The following is a 23887-nucleotide window of genomic DNA, read 5'->3' on the forward strand; positions in this document are numbered from 1 at the left end:
GACTGAAAGCGACTCATTACATTTTGGATAGGTTAGGATTTTGTAATCGGAAAGGATTTTAGAGGTCATTTAGTCAGGACTTCTGCAGTAATCCCTTCTATAACATCTATAATTTGTGGGCATCCAGCAACGTCTTGAACATTCTCATTACCTCACTATAATTCTTGAAAGGTCTTTACAAATTGGCCTATAATCTACTTGTCATTTGGTCCCAATTCCCTAAATATATTTGGGATTTAGATCAAATCCCATTCAGCAAGTGTTTGAGAACCAACTCTATACCAAACACTATTCTAGGCTCTAAGGATAGACATAGCAGTGTATAAGTTAAAATCCCAGACCCCAGAGGACTTAAATTCTAGTGGAGCAAGACAGACCTCCAGACAGTTGAATAAATTACTGATAAATAATATGACTAAGAGAAAATAGATAATATTTGGGGGGTGAGGGTGAGAGTGCTGCTTTTTCTAAAAGGGTCAGGGAAGGTGTCTGGGAAGATGAGTTTTGTGTTTAGACCTGAATAATGAGATGGAGTCAACCATGCAGAGATCTAAGGGTACACCATTTCAGGCCCAGGAAGCAAGTGAAGACTGAATTGGGAACAACTTTGGCATGTTTATAGGGCAAAAAGGCCAGTATGACTATGGCAGAATGAGAGAGAGGGGGTAACAATAAGCTCAATGAACTGACCAGGAACCAGATTGTGCATGGACTTTTAGAACATGGTAAGTTTATAAATCAATTCAGGGTGTTACAGGTTACCATTAGAGGATTTTAAGCAGGAGAGGGATGGGTTCTGATTTAAACTTTAAGAAAATGAATCTGGTTGCTTTGTAGAGAACGGATTCCAAGGGGCAAGTTTAGAAGTGTGTGTAGGGGGTCAGTTAGGAGGCAGTTGCAACAGGATAGACCATCCTGGACAGACATTAACCCAAGGGGGTAGAAAGAGGGATTAAAGTAGGGGCTGTGGTAGAGCTAAAAGCTCACGGCACTTGCTCACAGATTGGATATTGGGGGAAGAGGGAAAAAGGAATCAGAGAAAAGATTATTGTCATATTCTCTTCTTCCTGTCTGGTCTTCGGTAATTTAAACATCTGACCTCTATCATCTTTTCATCCCGCTCACCCCCATCATCCTTGTCGTCCTTCTAGACTCCTTCCAGTTTATCATTGTCCCTCTTAATATTTGAAATGTTGAGCATTGACACTTGCATTATCTTTATCTTAAGGTTGCCTTGTGTTAAAACTGGATACACATAATTTGAATTTTTTTTTTTTTTTTTTTTTTGTGGTACGCGCGCCTCTCACTGTTGTGACCTCTCCCATTGCGGAGCACAGGCTCCAGACGCGCAGGCCCAGCGGCCATGGCTCACGGGCCCAGCCGCTCCACGGCATGTGGGATCTTCCCGGACCGGGGCACAAACCCGTGTCCCCTGCATCGGCAGGCGGACTCTCAACCACTGCGCCACCAGGGAAGCCCTTGAATATTTTTTGACTTAAAATTACTGGTGGTACTGTTGTTCCTCATACCTTCCTTACATTTTTTTAGCCTAAGTAAATGCACTTACATACTTAACCTTATTCCATTTTTACTCTGTGCTACAAAATGTCCGATCATTTGAATCTTGATTATATTCTTCATTATATTAAGAATTATGTTCCCAGCCTGAGTTGTCACGAGATATGATTAGCAAGCTCTGTTTGTCATCATGCAGATTGAAAATGTTAACCATAAATCCAGACCCCTGGGCCTTACTCTATAAACTTCCTTTTTAAAATATAGTCATTCATCTATTACTGAAAGTATACTTTTCACCAGCCAACATTGCTCTCTTTCTTTTGTTTGTACTTTCTTTCATTTAATGAATATTTGCTGACTGTATACAAGGCTCTGAGCTAGGCACTGAGAGGGTATGTATATGTGTATATGGCATAGTTCCTATCTTGAAGTAAAAGTTAGTGCATACAAATAAATAGATTGAAAGAAATACAACAGACCCACTCAATTCTTTCCAGCCCCACGGAGTCAGAGAAGTCTGTGTATTTTGGGGAGCAGATATTCTGTATGAAGGGTAAAGATGTGGAGGCAGGGAGAGGAGAGAGGTATAGCACCTAAAGCCAACTTAAGACCAGACTCTTGCACCATCAGAAAGATTCCCAAGTTCATCCATAAAACAATAGTATATATACATACCATGTCTCCTTCAGTCCAACACAGTCATGTTTTCCTTCAGTGAGGGAATAAATCCCTTTTCTTCAGTAGAGCTCCAGACAAAATATTCAACTTAAGTGGAGAGGCCCTGTTGCACTAACTACTAAAATCATACTCAGCATGGTAAGCTGCTTACATTATGAGCGGCTCAGGGGAAGTCTGGCTGCCTAGAGGAACGGTAAATGCATACTTGCCTCAGATCATCTTCTCTTCCACCTGCTCTCATTTTCTCCCTAATACCTCCTCTTTGCCCTCCCTTCTGACTTCCTTCCCTACTGTGTATTTGCACGAACTTAAATGTATTATATGATGCGGCTCTGCTGTATATATGTTGACAACAGTTGGTGGTATATTCTGGCTTGAGTGTGCTCACACACAATGTGTGTGATGAGTAGTAGAATAAGATATAGTTGTAAAAGTTCTTAGTGGCAGATCACGTGTTGTGTGCCCAACTTAAGTTTATTCTGTTGGAGAGCTTTTGGTAGGTTTTTAACTAATACGGTCTAATTTGAGTTTCATAAAGATGTTTCCAGCAGTTAAATAGATAGAATTAGCTTCTGGATAATAAGATAAAGAAGTGAATCAAAGATACTTTGGGTTTTCAAGTCTGAGTTCTAGATGGTTTAGTAATGTTAGTTAATAAACTGAGCTTGGTCCTTAGCCAGGCACTGAGCAAAGTGCTTCCCAGACTATCTCAGGTATGCCTCTCAGCATCCCATGGTCACCCATTTGGTTAGAGTGAGATTTAAGCCCATATCTGTCTTATGTAAAAGCCACTTGGATATATCTGTGGCATGGGGCTTCATTTTGAAACAGTGGCAGGTTTGAGGAGCCAGTAAAATAGTTGTATAGAGCTATTTATTAGAAGCTGTAGTAAATGCAGGATTCCAGAGAGCAAAGTCAGAGCTGACTGACTAGGGGATCTTTTACCTAGTGGTTCGTGATTGCCTTGAGAGGAAGAGGAGGGGGGAGTTGGGGACAGAACTTGGGGGAATACTTCTATTTAAGAAAAGCAAATAGGTGAACTAGATAAAGGTCAGAAGACAACACAGAGAATATATTGTTACAGAAATAGAGAGGGAGTCTTTTTCCACAAGCTTAGTTTCGCTTTAAAACTGTTATATCCACATCATTGCTTTGGTCCTCAAGTCTAATATTCTGCCAACAAGGGAAGTGGTATTTGTTCTGGCTTGTGAGCTATACCAATTCTTAAGAAATGGTTCTCTCTTGCAGTTCCTTCCCTCTGCTTTGAGTCATTTTCTTCATCTCCTTCCTGTTCACTCCACCATCCACAGCAATTTGACTTTCTGTATGCTCCTGTCTCTTCTCCTGCTGAGGTCACCAGTGACAACCAACTATTCTAAATGTACAAAGGCACAGATGTAAACTTTCTTTAAAATCCCCATGTCTACCTCCAGTCTGACCCCCACTTACCTTGTCAGTCATTTCTCCATTTCTTTTAGATGTGTGCTTGAATTTTCTATTTTTATCACTTTATTTGGTATTTTAAACCGTCTTTAATATGACCTGCAGTTTTTACACACCCTCCCTTTTTCTTTGAATTATCTTTCAGTAAAGCATTAATTCACTATACATTGAGCGTCTGAATTGTAGGCTATTTAAAAAAATAATCATCATCATCTAGACCTAACAAGTGAATGGAGAAGATTTGCAAAGATAGTCTCTTCCTTAACTTTCTCCCTGGATTATTGCTTTTTTTTTTTTTTTTAAGGAATTTTGCCTTTTTTCTTTTTTTTTTCAAATTTTTAAAATTTATTTATTTGTTTATTTATTTATTTATGGCTGTGTTGGCTCCTCGTTTCTGTGCGAGGGCTTTCTCTAGGTGCCGGGAGCGGGGGCCACTCTTCATCGCGGTGCGTGGGCCTCTCACTATCGCGGCCTCTCTTGTTGCGGACCGCACGCTCCAGACGCGCAGGCTCAGTAATTGTGGCTCACGGGGCTAGTTGCTCCGCGGCATGTGGGAACTTCCCAGACCAGGACTCGAACCCGTGTCCCCTGCATCGGCAGGCAGATTCTCAACCACTGCGCCACCAGGGAAGCCCTATTGCTTTTTTTTAGTTCTTAAAATACTGTGAATTTACAATGTGTGACTTTTAGGTTTTCGTGGTTAAATGGTTAGTCTGCCCAACCATAAAGAATCTAAGCAAAATTTACTTTGTGCCTTCTTATCCAGTCATTCACTCGGCTCTACCCAGTTCTTTTCATTCTTTTATTTGTTTAATCTACATTATGAACTGAGTTGGAACTCAGGTATAGTGCTAGGTGACAGAAGGATCTGATCACTTCTCAGGCTGCTTAAAATAAATGGGGAAATAGTCAAAACGTTCAAACACATGATCTTTGCTTTAATGATGGAGATACTGTTTTAAAAAAAAAAATGGGAGAGCATAGGGGAAAGTGCTTCTGAGAGAGGGGAACATTTAGGAAAGGCTTCATAGAAGTAGTACTACAGCTTCATAGTCCTTTATCCTAAACCCCTTAGGCCAAATGTGTTTTGGTATTCAGAATTCTTTGGATTTAGAAAGGTAAAACAGTACATCTATTTTACCCTCCCACCAGAGTTTGTGGCAGTGTGCTAGCATCAAACACATTAAAATTTCTGCAGTAAAACATATAAATAGTCACTCTGATGAGCTAAGTGAAAACTATAAAAAGCCCCAGGTCAAGTTTCAACACCAATGAGTTTATGCAAAATTTATGAAAAATTTGTGGGACTGTAAGAGGTTATGAACTGTATTTGCACTGAGTGATTAATAATGGGACATGATGTTCTCTCCTGTTGTCACCTACTAATCCCTTATTATCATTTTGAGAATGAATTACCTGTGGTTATTTTAAAAAGTCATCACCACTCTTGTTTTTTTCTTTGCACTTTTAAATTCAAGTTGGGTCTTTTAGAGCCCTACAATTCCATAAAGTCCTTTATCTGAGTAAGTCATTTAGTAAATCTCAAAATTCCTACATTCTAGCTATTTTTCTAAAATACACTAATCTTCATACTCTCCTTCACATTCTTCCAGATGTCTCCTACATTGGCATGAGTCGATATCATTCAAGGAATATTCATTATCTTGATTACTTCTTTTCAAATTTCAGTGAACTTGACTTGAAAAGTTCACAGCCTAACTCCTTAGGAACATTTTAGTGGAAGCTCAGTGCATAACTTCTCTTTTGGTTTCCTTTCACTGTTCAAATGAACATAAACTTTTTTCCACATACCCCATATGCTGCAAGTAAGCTTAGTTTCTCCTTCTTTAGACTAAACTTTCAAATGTCTCTCAGGATTAAGCCCTGCTTATTCATTTATATCAGCTGAAGAGTATAGATTTAAACTTCTGTTGCTAAAAATTTCAAGTAGACTTCACATTGGCAGCAGCTGCTAATGAGAAGCCTTTAGAATTTTTAATATTTTTAATAATGATCAAATTTGCATGCTAGATAACTTGACAGCAAGATGAGGTACTAAATGGAGGGCAGAAGTTTTAGAGGCATATTAATTAGAAGGTAGTTGCTACATTTCAGACAAAAGGAAAGACAAAGGATAGAAAAAATAGGCATATTGATTGATTGGGTGGTAGAGGTGAGAGGGGAATCAGTATTGCTGGCGCTTTGTCTTGGGCCATGCAGTGGGATATTTGTGCTTATTGATGAAACTGGGAGTAAAGGAAGAAAAGAGGAAATGGGTTAGATATAGGACATGATGATTACCAGATTGGCTGGCTTTAGACTCATAGAACTTGAATTCCTTTTACGATGTTTCAGTGGGAATCTCTTTAAAGTAATCAGATGGATATATGGTTCTATTGTTTAGAGAAGAGTCTGAGATACACATTTGTATCTCTCAGCTGGCTGATAGGTAATCCCTGCTAAGGTGTTAGCTGTTGAGTTTTCTGAACCATTAGCCATTCTTAAAGTAGAGCAGTGCCCACACAAAGAAATGAATTAAGGAAGACAATAAATGTAAAGCTACTGTTGTCTTCCTTTAGTTCACTGAACTGTGACTGTTTTTCCATGTTAATATATCTTATTATCCTTTAAAACATATTAAATTTGCCTGTAACACATTACTGCATGCCCCCTCCCAAACTTATACTTTTTCTTCCAACTTTTTCTTTTGAAACTTTTTTATTCTACAAAAAAAAGCTGAAAGAATAGTACAGTCAGTACCTAGATAACTTCATCTGGAGTCATCAGATAAGTTTTTGCCACATTTCCCTATCAGTCTCTATATTCACATGCTTGCGCACATACTTTTTTGGCTGAGTTATATGAAAAAGTAATTTGCAGATGTTATGACATGTCACCCCAGATAGTTCAACCTGTATCTCTTAAGAGTAAGGATATTTATTCTCACATAACCACAGTACCATTTACCATACATAAGAAATATGGAGTTCAATAGTAATCAGCTAATACATAGTCTACATTTAAATTTCCCAACTACCCAGAATGTCTTTAGCTCTCCCCCTCCCACCCCCATGCAAATTGAATCAAGGTTCACATTGAATTCAGTTTGTAGTCATTGTGTCTTTAGTCTCTTTTAAATCTATGAGAGTCTTTTCTCGTGATTTTTATTTTAAAGAAAGCAGACCTTTGTGTTGTATAGAGTTCCATATTTTGGATATGTTTTTTCATAATTTTATTCGGGTTATACATTTTTGAGAGTAACTGTTGATGGCGTTTACCTTTGGTAAACCCATGTCCCACTCCAGTATAAACTCTGTTATAGATATTTTCATTAGTGAGTCCTGAGTGAATGAAGTTTTAAGTAGGCAGTTTAAAACTTAAAGTTAAGAGTGGGGAGATTATTGCTGTTTTTTTCCATCTTCATCATAATATACAGTTTTTACCCTTTGATTTTAATTTTAAACTAGTTGATTGAGAGCTAAGAGAAATCCTCATTCTTTACAAATTCATTGGTCCCATTTTCAGATATTTGAGATACATTGCTTGGCCTACATTTTCTCCCTATATAGTTAGTAGTGCAAAGGCTCTTTTTCACTTCACTTTCATAAGACTCATGTATTCATTATGTTTTAGCATTGAAATATTTCTTTTAATAGGATCCTTGAAAGGAATCAAATGATAACGTAGCAAGTGAGTAGTACAGAGTCTTGGTAATGATTAGACTTCCCTGTAGATAACAGGCTTTCAGAATAAATGGATTCTTTTTAGATGCAGTTAACTGGTTTAATCTCAGTGGTAGATAAGACCAACTCCAACTAATATGGTATAAATTGTTACAGTCGTGTTGGAGTATTAGCAAGTTAAGGTAATGATAGTATGTTTCTGATACATTGGAAACTCTGGTTTCTTCAACTACTTTGTTATTCCACTTAAATCACCGTAATAAGTAGTTCAGTATATTTTAAAATGTCAAAAATCAGAATGCCAAAGAGCCCATTTTCCTCTGATAAGTTCAATATTAGGAAGTCTTAGACTTCGGAGGAGCATATCAAATAGTAGTAGAATGTTGGGGGGTGGGATGAATTGGGAGTTTGAGATTGACATACATACACTACTATGTATAAAATAGATAACTGAGGAGAACCTACTGTATAGCACAGGGAACTCTACTCAGTGCTCTGTGGTGACCTAAATGGGAAGGAAATCCAAAAAAGAGGGGATATATGTATACATATAGCCGACTCACTTTGCTGTACAGCAGAAACTAACATAACATTGTAAAGCAACTATACCCCAATTTAAAAAAAATAGTAGTAGTAGAGTGTTAATTTTCAGAATACACATTCTCTAGTCTACCTCTCCCTAATCTGCCATATGTTAATACATTCTAAAAATACTGATAAGGTGTAAGTCAGTAGTTGAAAATAAATTTTCTAAAATTTCAACAGTACCAAGTCCATTGAAAACCATTCCCCACAAATTTAATTTCTTGTCATATCATTTTGTCATTCTTTTGACCATCTTATAAAGTACTGTTTTTATATTTCAGTTTTTAAATGTAATGTCTTATATGTACAGTATTAATGTGCTTTCCCTTTACCCTTTGTGTTATGTGTTTGTTATTATGTGTTTGTTATTTGCCTTTCCTTTTAAATTTTGCTCAGTCTTAGAGTGTGTGCTATTTAATATTCCAGTGAAATATTACAGGCAGCACTGTGTAGTTGTTTGGAGTCCAGTCTGCCTTCAAGTCTTAGCTTCTCCATTTACTGGCTGGGGGATCGTGGTCAAAATTAGTCTTCATTTCCTTTTCTGAAAATGGGGATAACAATTCTTTCTAATAGCTTTTATGAGTATTGTATGGGTCTTAGCATAGAGTAAGCACTCAGTAAATGGTAGCTGTTGTGATAATTATTATTAATATTAATTATAGAAGGGTCAGTCACCTGTTTTTTAAGTAAGTTAGTATTCATGGACCTAGTTCAGTGGTTCTCAACTGCAGGCGGTTTTGCCTCCCCCCACCCTCTTCCCCAAGGGACATATTGCAGCGTATGACTTCAGTGGGAGGGGTGCTACTGATAGTTTGTGGGTAGAAGTTAGGGACACTGCTAAACATCCTACAATGCACAGGACTGTCCCCACAACAAAGAATTATCCAGCCCAAGATAACAATAGTGCTGATGTTGAGAAATCCCGACCTGTTGGACTCTAGACTAACACCTTTTCAATAATCTGTTTTATGTTCTTTTAGGTGTAACTATTACCCTTCCAGTTGGCATTCATTGCACAATTTTTTCAAATAAAAAAATTAATTTAGTCATTAAATAATTATTTTAACACAATTTTAAAATTTCACATACCAAGATTAAATATTGATCAGTAACTTCCAGGCACTAATCTAAGCATTTTAGATAACATGTGTACTCCTCATAATAGTACTGTAAGTTAGATGTGCCTTCCTTACATTTGAGAAAACTGAGATTTATGTGTGAAGCTGGGATATGAACCCAGGCAGTCTAGCTCCAGAATCGGTGCTCTTTCCTACTCTCTGGCTTTCTCTCTGTGATTGATCTCTTATGGCTCTAATCATAAAAACATGGTGATTTGCTGAAAAATCCTGTTACAAATTTTAGACATTGTTTCTAATGAAGTAAGAGGTTTGACTGGTTCTTACTTGGCCTAATTATAAGAATCAACCAAGACTCTTATTAAAATAGATTTCTAGACTCTGTTCCTAATAAATAAATTCAGAGCTCTGTGTGAAGAACCCTGGGAATCTCTTTCACAGTGAATGGCCTAGATGAATCCTATGGTCCAGACAAGTTAGGGACACCCTAGTCTAGGTTCAGTCTCTTTTAGAACTAAAAATATTTTTGTTTCTCCTTTTCTTTCACACGTATTATAGATTATTACCCTATCTATATAATATATACTTTATCACAAGCACCGAGGTTTTGAGTATAAAATAAAGCAGACTGTTAAATATTAACTCCCTTTTCCCTTTGATTCCCATGTTTAAATGGATATATGAGGTGTTCTACAGCTCTGTAGTCATAGGCTGTTGGCCTAATAATTGAATAAGAGGGTATAGCCATGAAGACCAGTCCATAGTTAGCATAGATTTTAGTGCTGTTGTCCTTGGGAGTCTTCTAATAACACCATTGGGTTAAATATGCAATGCTTTGTGATAATATTGAGCAAACAAAATCTAAAAATTCTAAAACTCTGCATTCTCGTGGTTAACATATATTTGCTTTCATGCGTGTTTTTTCTATCTGAGAGTTTAAAATTCGTAAGATACTCATTTTATCATTGACTGAGACCTTGATTTTCAGCCATGTGGTTGGTTTAAATGAAACTGTTATATGTCTTACTGATATTTAGACACTCACTGTTGTCCTAGGGGAATCCACCTTTGGAGTGACAGGTGGGAAGTCTTGAGGGCTCACATGTTGGCTCACTTTGCCTACATGGGTCCTTCAGTAAGAGAGACTGGGCAAGGCAAGGCACTTCTTGGTATACTTTTAAAATTTGTACATCATCTGCTTCTTAGTGGCAGAGATTGTTACCATATGGTTAACCATTGTTACCATTGTTACCATAAAGTGCCATAGCAAGTTAACCCATGCTTCATCTTGTCTCCACACCGATATTTAGGAACTTACTTTGGAAACGTAGTCAGGTTACCCCCAAAATGTCATACTAGTTCCCAGTGTTTTCTTAACTTCAGCGTAATATATTGAGTTGGCCAAAAAGTTCGTTTGGATTTGTCATAAGGAAAAACCCAAATGAACTTTTTGGCCAACCCAGTAATATCACTGGCTTCATTCCTTTGTTCTCTTACCTCAGAAACGTCATCCCAAGATTAAAGTCATAAGAACAGTTGTTTATTCCCTAAATAATCTGGGCACTACCTTTGCTCATGGAATTCCTTTTGCCTAGAAGGTGCCTTCCTCCCACTTCTCCTTCCTGTCACATCTAAATTGACAACTTTATGAAAACTGTGAGTTCTGCCTCCCTCTCCTTTTAGCATCCATGGCATACTAAGTCTGTCTTTTTCCTAATGTGTTGATTTATAAATATACTGTGTATGATCGTTTGTCCTCATATTATTGTCTTCAGTTTTTTTATTGTAATATTTCAAGTATATTTTCATTTCTATCCCCTATGGCAAGCTGTTTTCTAAAATTCCATCCCATTTTAGGTTTCATCTTTGCCAGATGGGTTTATGGTTGGATTATATTCTTCTGTGTAACCTCAAATACACCCAGCCCTCAGTCAGCCTCTTCCTTGTGATTTTCTTCCAAGCCAGATCTGCCTTTTAATAACCCCTGCCTTTTTGTGTAGTCTTTTATCCAAACAACTAAAACCAGTACTTGAGTCCTGAAACCAGATTGATCCTGACTGATCCTGAAAAGTCAAAGGGAAGTTTGATTCCCAGCTTCTCTAGCTCTGAAATCATTTCTGACCCTGTTCCTAAAATGTATTTAAAGCAGCATCTTCTGTCTTCTACAGTTTTACACATTTTGCTAGTGATTTATTATTTTTTTAACAAATTGAATTCTTTTTTTAATAGAAGTGTGGTTGTTTACAATGTTGTATTAATTTCTGCTGTACAGCAAAGTGGTTTAGTTTTATATATATGTGTGTATATATATATGTGTGTGTGTGTGTGTGTGTGTGTGTATATATATATATATATATATATATATATTTGGCCGCACTGCGTGGCATATGGGATCTTAGTTCCCCAATCAGGGATTGAAGCTGCGCCCCCTGCAGCGGAAGTGCGGAGTCTTAACCTCTGGACCACCAGGGAAGTCCTAGTTATACATATATATACATTCTTTTTTATAGTCTTTTTCACTATGGTTTATCTCAAGGTATTTAAAATAGTTCCCTGTGCTATACAATAAGACTTTGTTGTTTATCCATTCTATATGTATTAGTTTGCATCTGCTAACCCGAAACTACAGAAGAGCCTCTGTCTCTCTCAATTCTTCTTCTGTTCCAACTGCTACCCTTTGAAAATGGGAAGGAACAAAAAATTTTACTGTTAAGAAAAATCATAAGGGCAGGGGGAAAACCGCGACTTGGTTATTCGTTGTCAGATCAGATTAATAGAGCTGTTGGTTTTCTTAGACTCCAGTATCTCACAAAATAAAAATTCTGGAGCTGTGATTTCAGAAGCAAAATACTGTTGGCTTAGTATTTATTCTTAGCAACCCTAACTCTAACCCTTTATTGTTTGCAGAAAAGTAGTATATTGCCTTTTTCTAGATGAAACTACCAAACTAGCCATAAATTATAAACTACAGTCTAATCTAACTGCCAAAGCAGTTAGTAGCATTGGAAGTGAAAGTTCATTTGCTGACTAAAGAGTGGAATAATACTCCACAGAACCAAGGCTCTGTGTGTGGGGAAAACTGTGCTGACTGAGCCCCAAGAATCTCATTTTCAAAAGAGAAAGAGGAAAGTGGGTAAGAAGATGTGAAAAGAGACCAGAAAGAAGATAGTACAGTGTAAGATAGTGAGGGGAAACTTGAGATTTTCTGCTTTTACAAACCCCTAGCCCAACCACTTAAAAATAGCTTTATAATATCGGCTTCTCTGGGCCCTAGTTTTCTTATCTGTGGGGTAGAGATAATAGTGTCTCCTGCACAGGGTTGTTAAGAGTCCTAAATGGCATAATATGTGTGAAGTACCTAATACCATGTTTCCTGTCTTGTTCTTATTTTTTATTTATTTATTTTTATAGTATTGTTTTATCATTTTTTGTTTGTTTTCCCACATGGGAGCATAGTGGAGTCTATAAATCTTCCTATACTTATATATAAATAAGTATAAGGAAGTACTTATAAGTACTTAATTATATACTTACTTATACTTATTTATAAGTATAAGTAAGTATATAAATCTTTCTGTACTGCAGAGTTTTAGGCAGTATTTTCCTGTGAAAAAGACCTTATTTTGAAGCCCTGCTTGGAAAACTTGTTCAGTTAGATCAGTGCCTTCAGAGATGAAGTATATAGGACACAGAGGGCAAAAGGGAGGAACAGGTTCTGTTCAAGAGCTAGCAGCAAAATCTGAATTATATGCTCTCCGTTTTTGCCATGATCTAAATTTTTACTTGCTCCTCCCCTGGCATACATACATACACACATACACACACAGCTGTCCTAGTTTTGACTTGCAACCATAGTCTAAAGCATTGTTTTGTTTCTAAATAAGTTAAACACACAAGAATTGCTGGAGCCAAACTGACAGAGAAATCCTTTGAAAATGATACTTAAGGGGTTTGCCTTACAACTATAAAGTTGATGTTGTTTTATGTTTGTTAAATAAGTTATCAAATTTTACATATATCTTTAATCTTTTTTATGCTGGCTTTTAATTTATGTGGGTTCTGATAAGTTACAGTACTTTAACCTAGTAACTTGTAAAATAGCAAGGAAGTATGAATTAAGAGAAATTAAATATGCTATTATTTATTATACTTTAAATATTAGTAGTTCCAAGTGAGAGAACTTAGCAAATAATTCCAAGTAGTGACAGCAAACTATAGGAAAATCACAAATTGTGAGAATTCACTATATCATTAGCATCATAAGTATGAGTTTAGAAAAGGTATAAGAAAAGTTCAATTATGTTAATATGAATGAAATATTTCACTGTATTATCTTCAAGTTAAAATCAAGGAATGAAGTGTCTTTTTTCTTCTTCAGCACTACAGTGAAACCATTTTTTGTATGGTGTAGTGACTAAATCCATAAATACTTTTCTGCTTATATACTCAAAAGTTTCAAAAGCAGCCATATAAGTGATGCTGTTTATGAGTGTCTAGGTAGTGTTGATAGAAATAGTGTGCTTTCCTGCCTTACTTAGAATCATAGAGTTCACATCTGGAATTCAGACCCCTTATTTCAAGGATGAGACATTGACTTCCAAAGAGGTTAATTGACTTGCCCAAATAAGAGCCAAAATTAGCAACTTACACTTAAACAAGGTGTCAGGTTATTATATTTTGATATTCAGATATCAATTATTCTCAACTTTAAATGATCTGATATTGTCATTGTCAGACCTGCTGGGCATTGGCCTTATTTTTAAAATCTGAGAATATCTGAGAAATTGATGAAAAAAAATGTGGTTACAGATATTAAAACAGAATCTCTTGGCATTACTTCTATTGATACATCTTTCATGCTAAAAATTTTCAATGTTCAGTTGCTGGTCACAAATAATTTTCCCCCCACAATATAGGTATTGTCTTCTGAGAACTCTGAAGCAGTGTCAGACATTGAGGGAAGCTCTCATTGCTGCAGGAAAAGAGATTATCTGGCATGGGCGAACAAAAGAAGAGCCAGCGCATTACTGTAGCATTTGTGAGGTAAGTAACTGTTCTTATCCACAGTTATTTTATAAACCTCTTACCTCTCCAGTTTTGGTTTCTCTTTAGTTTTTTGTTTTGTTTTTATTTATTTAATTTATTTATTTTTGGCTGTGTTGGGTCTTTGTTGCTGTGTGTGGGCTTTCTCTAGTTGTGGTGAGCGGGGGCTACTCTTCATTCCGGTTCGCAGGCTTCTCATTGCGGTGGCTGCGGAGCACAGGCTCTAGGTGTGCAGGCTTCAGTAGTTGTGGCTCACGGGCTTAGTTGCTCTGCGACATGTGGGATCTTCCCAGACTAGGGCTCAAACCCATGTCCCCTGCACTGGCAGGTGGATTCTTAACCGTTGCGCCACCAGGGAAGCCCTCTTTAGTTATTTTTTATTTTATTTTATTTTATTTTATTTTATTTTATTTTATTTTATTTATTTATTTATTTTTGCGGTACGCGGGCCTCTCACTGTTGTGGCCTCTCCCGTTGCGGAGCACAGGCTCCGGACGCGCAGGCTCAGTAGCCATGGCTCACGGGCCCAGCCGCTCTGCGGCATGTGGGATCTTCCCGGACCGGGGCACGAACCCGTGTCCTCTGCATCGGCAGGCGGACTCTCAACCACTGCGCCACCAGGGAAGCACCATAGTTATTTTTTAAAATGTACTTTTATGTAATGCATTTTACTGAAATTGTTGTGTTCAGTCTTGTTACGTAACTACTATATTAAAATTTAATCTGGTGATACGCCATTTCACTAACTGTGAATTAACTCTAAAAGTATCTACTAGTGTCATTTATCTGGTAGGTAACAGTTGGCCCTCTCTCTCTATCCACAGGTTCCTATCTGTGGATTCAACCAACCACAGATCGAAAATATTCAGGGGGTGGGGTGGGGAGTATTCCAGAAAGTTTCAAAAAGCAAAACTTAAATTTGCCATGCACCAGCAATTATTTCCATTGTTTTAGGTATTAATAGGTTATCTAGAGATGATTTAAACTATAGGGGAGGATGTGCATAGGTTATATGCAGTTGCTACACCACTTTTTGTAAGGGACTGGAGCATCCTTGGATTTTGGTATCCATGGAGGGTCCTGGAACCAGTTCCCCATGGATACTGATACAGATGATAAGCGTCAAGTTTAGTCTTGAGATTTTAAACTGGGAACAGTCCAGATGTATACAGATGCCAGTAAAGTGGATATAGTTCAGTATAGCTCCAGGCAGATCATTGTTCAATCCTCTCTGGTACAATTCACAGTACATGGGTCAATCTTCTCCTGTGGCCAAGGCTTGCAAGAGATGCAGAAACAAAGATATGGTACCTGCTCTGAAGGAGCTTACATCCTACTTGGGGAAGACAAATTACAAATAGTTGTAATGTTATATGAGACTGTGGTGAATGCAAAGTTGGTCTTGGTCTTACTGTTAGGATAACACTAAGGGAGAAAATGACCTAATTTTTTCCTTCTAGTATTGGCCTAAGAGTTCACCAAAGTATTAACATTTGAGTCCATCCTTGAAGGATGAGTATGACTTTAGCGGACTAAAAAATGATGACAGTTGGAAGTAGAATGAATGTTGTTATGAGCTATAGGAACAACATGGGAAATGGAATGGTTTCTTCAGAAAACGGTAAATAGTCCAATGTGGCTGGAACACAGACTATGTAAATTCTACATATAAGCCTAGTTGGTAGGAAGTTTGCAGAGCATCTTGAATAATTTTAAGGAATTTGATATCTATTCGGAGGTCATAGAGCCATCAAAAGTTTTTGGGCAGGCACCCAAGTTGGAAAAGTGATTGGAGAGGATGGAGATAAGAAGCTCTTGCAGTGGTGTTAAGAGTTGTTATCCTAAGGCCTAGACTAGAACCTGGCAGTGGGAATATTAAAGAAGGAGAGGAGTACAAAAATATTTCGAAGGTAAAATTCATCAGACAACTCATTAAATGGCAGAAGTGAGGGACAGGTTGAAGGATGTTCACAAATGTTGTAGCTCAGATTATGAGGTTCATGTTGTTGCTCATTGATAGTAATGGAAAACATGGGTAACTCTGGGATTTTAATTAACATAACTTCAAAGAAGACATGAAGTCATGAGAATTTTCTTTCATTGAATACATTCAAGGATATGCCAAAGCCAGGGATATTAATGATCTACTCCAGACCTTGAAATTCTGTAATTCTGATGTTGACTTTTATTTGAGATGATTCAGTCTATCTATCAGCTATTTTAATGCTGTATAACCTGGCTAATCTATCTGGGAGACCAGATAGATTCTAGTTAGGTGTGTTATACCTCAGAAAAATGAATGTATAAGCTTTCCAGTATTTGAGAATGACTTTTATTCTGTACTGTTATTCCTTATCCTGCTTGAGCCTTAGCACCTCATCAGTCTCTCTAACACAGAGGTATTATTTCTAAAATCATGCTATACTCATGACTATACTTTTTGATTGTACTCATACTCCTTAACATGAGGCTTATAGCTGAACATTCACTTACTGTCACTTACCTGTCAGTTTCCTCATCTGTAAAATAATCAGATTATATTCATTCAACAAGTTTGTTTTGAGGTTTGGCTAAGCACTAAGCACTGTGAAATGATACGCTCTGGAGTTACAAAGATGAGTAAAACATAGTCTTCATCTTTGAGGAGCTCAGTCTATTGGGGAAGACAAATATCCATATACAGTGCCCTGTGATAAGTACTATCATTGAGAAGTAAAAGGAAAATAATGATCACTTTCATCTGATTGTATACTAATGTTTTGAATTTAAAACAAATAAATAGGCTGACTTTTATCAAACTTTTGAATTAGGCTTTTGCCAGTGGTTGTAATGAATATGTCATTCCCCAAGGTCACTCCCCTAAATAGACATTACCACCCATGTCTTTGGGTCTGGTGCAAAATAAACCTGATCTATTAAAGATTCTTAAACACTCCTAACTCTTAGTACCCACTCTTAACCAGTGATCACTGTCCACAACTCCATGTGAAGTAGAACTCTATGATTATACTAAAGTAGTACAATAAATAAATACTACTGTCTCTATTGAATGCTTTTTCTCTTGTATAAATAGGTGGAGGTTTTTGATCTGCTTTTTGTCACTAATGAGAGCAATTCTCAAAAGACCTACATAGTGCATTGCCAAGATTGTGCACGAAAAACAAGTGGAAACCTGGAAAATTTTGTGGTGCTAGAACAGTACAAAATGGAGGACCTGATGCAAGTCTATGACCAATTTACATTAGTAAGTGAAATCAACATGTGAGTATATAGTTAGCTGGATAGGGAAGCAGCAGTGTTTGTTCTGCCACCTGATAAGGAGGAGGTAATGAAATATTTAAAATTTCCTTTGGCTCGTCAGATATTGCATGAGTAAACATATCACTCCCCCTCTTCCACTTCCAGGTATTTATTCCTATGAAGTTGGCATATTTCATTTTCACTTTTCTTCCTGGGTGAGACCAGCCCTAAATAATGTCACAGTAATTACATTTAAAAATCTGTGTGCTTTTAGAACACTGTCACATCCTTTATGTCATTTGATCTCAGTTGATAAAATGTTTGTGTTTATAGGTTATTAGTGTCCGCAATATGAATCAGTATGTATGCTTTTAAATATACTTCTGCTTTTAGAGCTAATTGTATTTATTTAAAATCTTGTCCTTGCCAGAAGTATTAACTTTATGGGGATATTTGATGGAGCTTAACTTCCTGCAATGTTATATAACCTTATGAAATTCAAGTATCTTTATAAATTGCATACAGTTTTTAATTTTAAACAGCAGATGCTTAGGGGGAAGCATTTTACTCTAGCACATCAGTAGTTTTATGAATAGAAGAGAATTGTTGAATTCCCTCAGTACTTTTTCTCTTACATATGTGATCAGAAACTGAACTTTTGAAATTTAGCTCCTGATACTTTCACTTGAATGGTCTTCAGGATTGCTTGAAGAAGAAGAAAATTATCTGGAATATGTTAAACAAAATTTATTATCTAGTTGAGTTAGCTTCTGAAGCAAGTCACTAATGAAATCATAATTGATTTGTTATATTATTTTCCACAAGCCGCCTTTATATTTTTAAGCAATCTCAAAAAATGGTCAACCTAATAACATTCTAAGAGTTTTTGACTAATTGGTGAACAAGTACCAAAAAATGTGGATGTGCTGAGTTGGGTAATGGTCTCAGACTCTTAGGAAAATTGACCAGGTGGGAGACAGTAAGGGAGGTTGGTTTTGCTTGACAGAGTGTGGCAGGCCGTTGAACTTTCTTGAGAATTGTTATTTCCTTTACTTTCATACACAGGCTGTGTTTGTAACCTGGAGCTAGGGAACACTATTAACAATTTGTATACCAAAGTAACATACTTTACTTTTATTTTCAGGCTCCTCCATTACCATCCTCCTCATCTTGATATTGTTCCATGGACATTACATGAGAACTTTTCTGCTATTCAGGAACTAACCCAGTTCTGCACCACTGGTTTTTGTAGCTATCTCGTAAGGCTGCTGGCTGAAAACTGTGTCTATGCAACCTTCCAAGTGCGGAGTGTCAACCAACTGGACAGGGGAGAGCATTGCTCCTACTCCAGGACTCTCACAAAGCTGATCAGCTGTACTTCAGAAAAAAAAATAATAATTTCCATGTTTTGTATATATCTGACAAAACTGGCAACATCATACAGACTACTGACTTGAAGACAACCTCTTTTATATTTCTCTATTTCTGGGCTGATGAATTGGTTTTCATCTATCTTTTCCCCCTTCAGAATTTTCCTTGGAAAAAAATACTAGCCTAGCTGGTCATTTCTTTGTAAGGTAGTTAGCAATTTTAAGTCTTTCTTTGGTCAACTTTTTTTTAATGTGAAAAGTTAGGTAAGGAACTTTTTTACTGCTTTTATGTTTTTCTGTCTTGTTTTGAAACCATGACGGTTATTACACTTTTGGTTCCTAAATAAAAAGTTTAAAAAATTAACAGCCAAGTCACAAAGATAATGGATTGCACATAGACTAAGGAATAAACCAGATTTGTGATTTTTGTTTCTAATCTTGATGTAAATTTACACTATTTATAAATACATATTTATTGCTTGAAAATATTTGTGAATGGAATGCTGTTATTTTTTCCAGATTTACCTGCCATTGAAATTTTAAGGAGTTCTGTAATTTCAAACACTACTCCTATTACATTTTCTATGTGTAAATAAAACTGCTTAGCATTGTACAGAAACTTTTATTAAAATTGTTTAATGTTTAAAGAGGTTTCTATTGTTTGAGTTTTAAAAAGACTTTATGTACAGTGCCCAGTTTTTGTTCATTTTTCAAATCTGATTATATATATTTTATATATACTTGTATATGTATATATAATATATATAGAAATCTGGATATATATGTATAAAGATTTAGAGCTTAAATTTTTCTCGTTTTAAGTTTCACATCTATGGTAGATTTTTGAGGTGTCTACTGTAAAGTATTGCTTACAAAAGTATGATTATTTTTAAAGAAATATATATGGTATGTATCTTCAAGACCTAAAATGTCAGACTGGTTTATTGTTAAATTGCAATTACTGCAATGACAGACCAATAAACAGTTGCTGCCAAAATGTAGTATAATAGTAGAAAACAAATAGTGATTGAACTTAAGATTTCAAAGGGAATGTTCTATGGGCTTGACAAATCCTGTACATCACTTAGTAGTGTTTTATATGGAAAAAAGATTCAGATGAAGGGCTCTATTTTAGAATGCAAATAAATTAAGAGACTTATTTTTTAATGTTAGGCAGTTTTGACATTTCATGCTTTCCTGCTTGCATGACATGATTTGGGCAGGGGAGGGAGTCTTCCAATTCCACATCACTAATAAAATATAGTAAGCTATATTAGCATTAACACGTCACTTCTAATTACCAATAGTATTTCATTTTATAATAATGGTACCTTGTATTTGGCACATATTCTCATTTTATCATGCTGTTCTCTCTAAGGTTTTTCCAGGAATATTCAATGAAGGCGCATAGAGAATGCTGTAAAGGAAGTTATATATAACTAAAGAGAATTTATAATCCTAACTGGTGAAATGCTGTGCTGACTGCATTAACAAGTGCTCTTTTTCAGATAGTTGTGGAGTATGTTGTCCTCCTAGAAACCGTTTGAAGGCTTTAAAGCACAGAGATATTTTATCCAATTAGTTAATAATTTGGTAAATAATTGAATTTGAATATCTACTAGCAGCAATCATCTCTTAAAATTTCAGAAGGAAATAATTACAAATTTTAGTTAAGAAGCAGGAGTGGTTGTCTAAGTGCTGCTTAAGATGTTTAACCACTGATTTTTTAAAAGAACTCAAGACGGGCTTCCCTGGTGGGCAGTGGCTGAGAGCCCGCCTGCCGATGCAGGGGACATGGATTCGTGCCCCGGTCCGGGAAGATCTCACATGCCGCGGAGCGGCTGGGCCCGTGAGCCATGGCCGCTGAGCCTGCGCATCCCGGAGCCTGTGCTCTGCAACAGGAGAGGCCACAACAGTGAGAGAGGCCCACGTATCGCCAATGAGGAAAAAAAAAAAAAAACAAGACAAAACATTTTTGCAAATAAAAATTGCAAGTCAAAGAAATTAACACAATGTTGTAAATCAACTATACTTTAATTAAAAAAGAAAAGTACGTCAACTATCCAGAAGCAAAGATTATAAGAATGCTAAAGCTATGCCTAAATGTTCCTTAACCATTCCTAGTTTATCTTACTAACACAGTGTCTCATTTTTTCTATGGTTTTATTAAGATGGTTTATTGCCAAGATTAACATAAGTTGTCTGACATTTAAGAGTAATTTAGTGGTGTTTCACTAATACAATATTTGGAAGTTAAAGGTTCAGAGTAATACTTGCTCACTTAGTGTTTGAATGGGTAGAGGATAAGAGACAAGTCAAACCTATCAACATTAGTCTGAGGTGTAACTAGATGAACAGAGTCTTATGTAAACTGCTTTCTTTTCTTCAATTTAACTGCTTTAATAACTTACATTTTTCAGGTTGCAGAAGAAATAGCATGCTTTTTTTCTCTCTTTTCTTTTTACTGCTTATATAGGTAAATCCAGCTAAGCACACACTATCTGGGTGCCTTAATAATGAAATGAGTTTGCATCATTTGCACACACATTGTTTAGAGAAAGAAACTAATTATATGACATATTAAAAAAAGGTGTTGATCCAGAAAGTGAGAACTAAATCATATTCTTTTCTCATTGTCACCAGCTAAACAGGAACTCTTACACCATCAGTATAGCAATTTAACTTGTTTAACCCATTTAAGTTAAATCAATTAAATTTTGGCTTCTGTATTTTGAACTAAAATCTAAGTCACTTTTCCAAAGTAGTATTTGACAGTTGGGACTCTCAAATTACTAGTAATAGGCAACTGAAATAAAAGATCACGTAATATTATGAAATTACATTAAATGAAGTGTCTGCTTCTCAGAACTTAAATCTTTAAATTATCATGTGTATTTTCATTTAGTCAATATATTTATTTAGTATCTCCTAAAAAAGAATCTGAATAAGATGTGATCCCTGCCTTTTACTCTTCATACATGCACCTCATATGGGAGATTCATGTAATATGTCAAGCAGAACCTAGAAGAGATAAGAAAGGTGAATAGTATTGATTGGGACTTGCAGTTCAGCAGGGTTTGTATCACACCTAGAGCAAGAGGATTTGGGAACTTTGACTAAGGGATTAGAGGAGTGTACTGGAGAGTGGAAGCCCCCGATGTTGAAAAGCCGCCTCTGCCGTGAGAGATGTTTACACTTTACCCTGTAGTTAATGTGGAACCATGCACAGAATTAAGCAAAAGAACAGCATTGAATTTGCAGTAGTCTTCGTGCCTGCTTTATCTTCCACATTGCTGCTAGAGGGGCATTTCTAAAACACAGAAATTCAAGGAAGAGGTGATTTGGACTTGGACTTTGGATGTTGTGAGGATGGAAATAGGAGCGCAGATTTGGAAGACAAAAGTAAAGTCCACAAGACCCATTAGATGTCTACCCGTGGGTGGAGGCCCTTCTAACTAGAATGGAAAATCAGAGTAGAACTGCTTGTAACGCACCTAAGTAGTTGAAATTAGGAGAGGCCTGAACCGGAACCATGTATCTTGCTGTCCATCATCGAGGTGGTGCTTAGAGCCAGAGGAGGTAAGATCATACAGGAACTGTATGGTGAGGAGAGGTCGATCAAATACCCACCTAGGAACGTCAGCATGTAAGGGGAGAGGAGATTGCAAAGGAGCAGAAAGCTAAAAGAAACCAGCCAGGGTGATCTTAGACACGCTAAAGTTTTTCAAAAGTAACAATTCCATGTTGCAAAGATGAGGATTAAATGGATTTCTTTGGATTTGGCACAAGATGGTTGGTGACATTTGCCAGAGCACCTTCAGTGGAGCAACAACCGGATGGATTGCAGTGGACGGGAAGAGGTGCTGAATTTGAGGGGGTGGTGGAGTCACTTCGGTCTTCCAAGAGCACCAGGGATGCAATTACATTGGTCTTTGTGAAACAGCAAACAGTCATCAATTTTAAACATTTTGTATCATTGTCTTGAGTGCTTTACACAGTAATTAATACTTTTGTATATATACCATGAAGCAACCCATGTGGTATTTTGGTTTTGAAAGGAAGAAATACTTTTCAGTTGAACAGGGAAATGAGGATGGTATATTTTTAGTATGGACTAAAGATACCTACCCTTTACTGAATACTGTTGCAAAGCATAGTGCTAAGTACTTTAAATATATTCTCTTTAGTCCTCACAATGACCCTCTGATGTACTGTTTTAGCCTCATCTTACACATACGTAAATTGAGGCAAAGAGAGGATCATGTAACTTGCCCAAGGTTTGTGGTTATTAAGTATTGAAGGTAAGATTCCAACTATGTTGATCCGACTCCAGAGCAAGTGCTATTCTACCTCCTACTGCAGAGAAATAGGAATTGCTGAGTGCTTACTCTGTAGTCACGTTTGAAAGAAACTTCATTTTGAATATTTCTTTAACAAGAGAAAAATGTTTTAAAATGTATAACGTATAATTAGGCTGACATTTTTATAGTCCAAACCAGAACCCCTTTGAGATCGAAAAGGGACAACGCTATTAGTTGGGCAGGACAACAGCCAAGAAATGGGGCTATCCTGGGCAAGTTGGGATGTACGTCATAGTGGTTAAGTTTGTGTTAAGAAGAAGCATTTGGGTGCTGGAGAGGGTGTGGAGAAAAAGGAACCCTCTTGCACTGTTGGTGGGAATGTAAATTGGTACAGCCACTATGGAGAACAGTATGGAGCTTCCTTAAAAAACTAAAAATAGAATTACCATATGACCCAGCAATCCCACTACTGGGCATATACCCAGAGAAAACCATAATTCAAAAAGACACATGCACCCCAATGTTCATTGCAGCTCTATTTACAATAGCCAGGTCATGGAAGCAACCTAAGTGTCCATAGACAGATGAATGGATAAAGATGTGGTACATATATACAATGGAATATTACTCAGCCATAAAAAGGAACGAAATTCAGTCATTTGTAGAGACGTGGATGGATCTAGAGACTGTCATACAGAGTGAAGTAAGTCAGAAAGAGAAAAGCAAATATCGTATATTAACGCATATATGTGGAACCTAGAAAAATGGTACAAATGAGCCGGTTTGCAGGGCAGAGACACAGATGTAGAGGTCAAACGTATGGACACCAAGGGGGAAAGAGGCGGGGGGATGGATTGGGAGATGGGGTTGACATATATACACTAATATGTATGAAATAGATAACTAATTTAAAAAAAGGGAACACTGCTACAGATCCTACAGACAGTGAA

The 23887-nt window shown here is 36.8% G+C and overlaps 1 protein-coding gene across 4 annotated transcripts in view; it reads left to right on the forward strand.

Moving 5' to 3' along the window:
• Nucleotides 1–19247, forward strand: part of KDM6A (lysine demethylase 6A) — a 208927-nt gene extending 189680 nt beyond the window's left edge. For all 4 annotated transcript variants that reach the window (XM_082865264.1, XM_082865266.1, XM_082865265.1 and 1 more), the window contains 3 exons: nt 13900–14026; nt 17100–17270; nt 18411–19247. In XM_082865264.1, coding sequence (XP_082721390.1) covers nt 13900–14026; nt 17100–17270; nt 18411–18440 — 328 coding nt within the window. In that variant the 3' untranslated portion in view covers nt 18441–19247. The remainder of the gene's footprint in view (nt 1–13899; nt 14027–17099; nt 17271–18410) is intronic.
• The last annotated feature ends 4640 nt before the right edge of the window (nt 19248–23887 follow it).

The sequence above is a fragment of the Leucopleurus acutus genome (assembly GCF_964270905.1).
Source record: "Leucopleurus acutus genome assembly, chromosome: X".
Taxonomy (NCBI): Eukaryota; Metazoa; Chordata; class Mammalia; order Artiodactyla; family Delphinidae; genus Leucopleurus; species Leucopleurus acutus.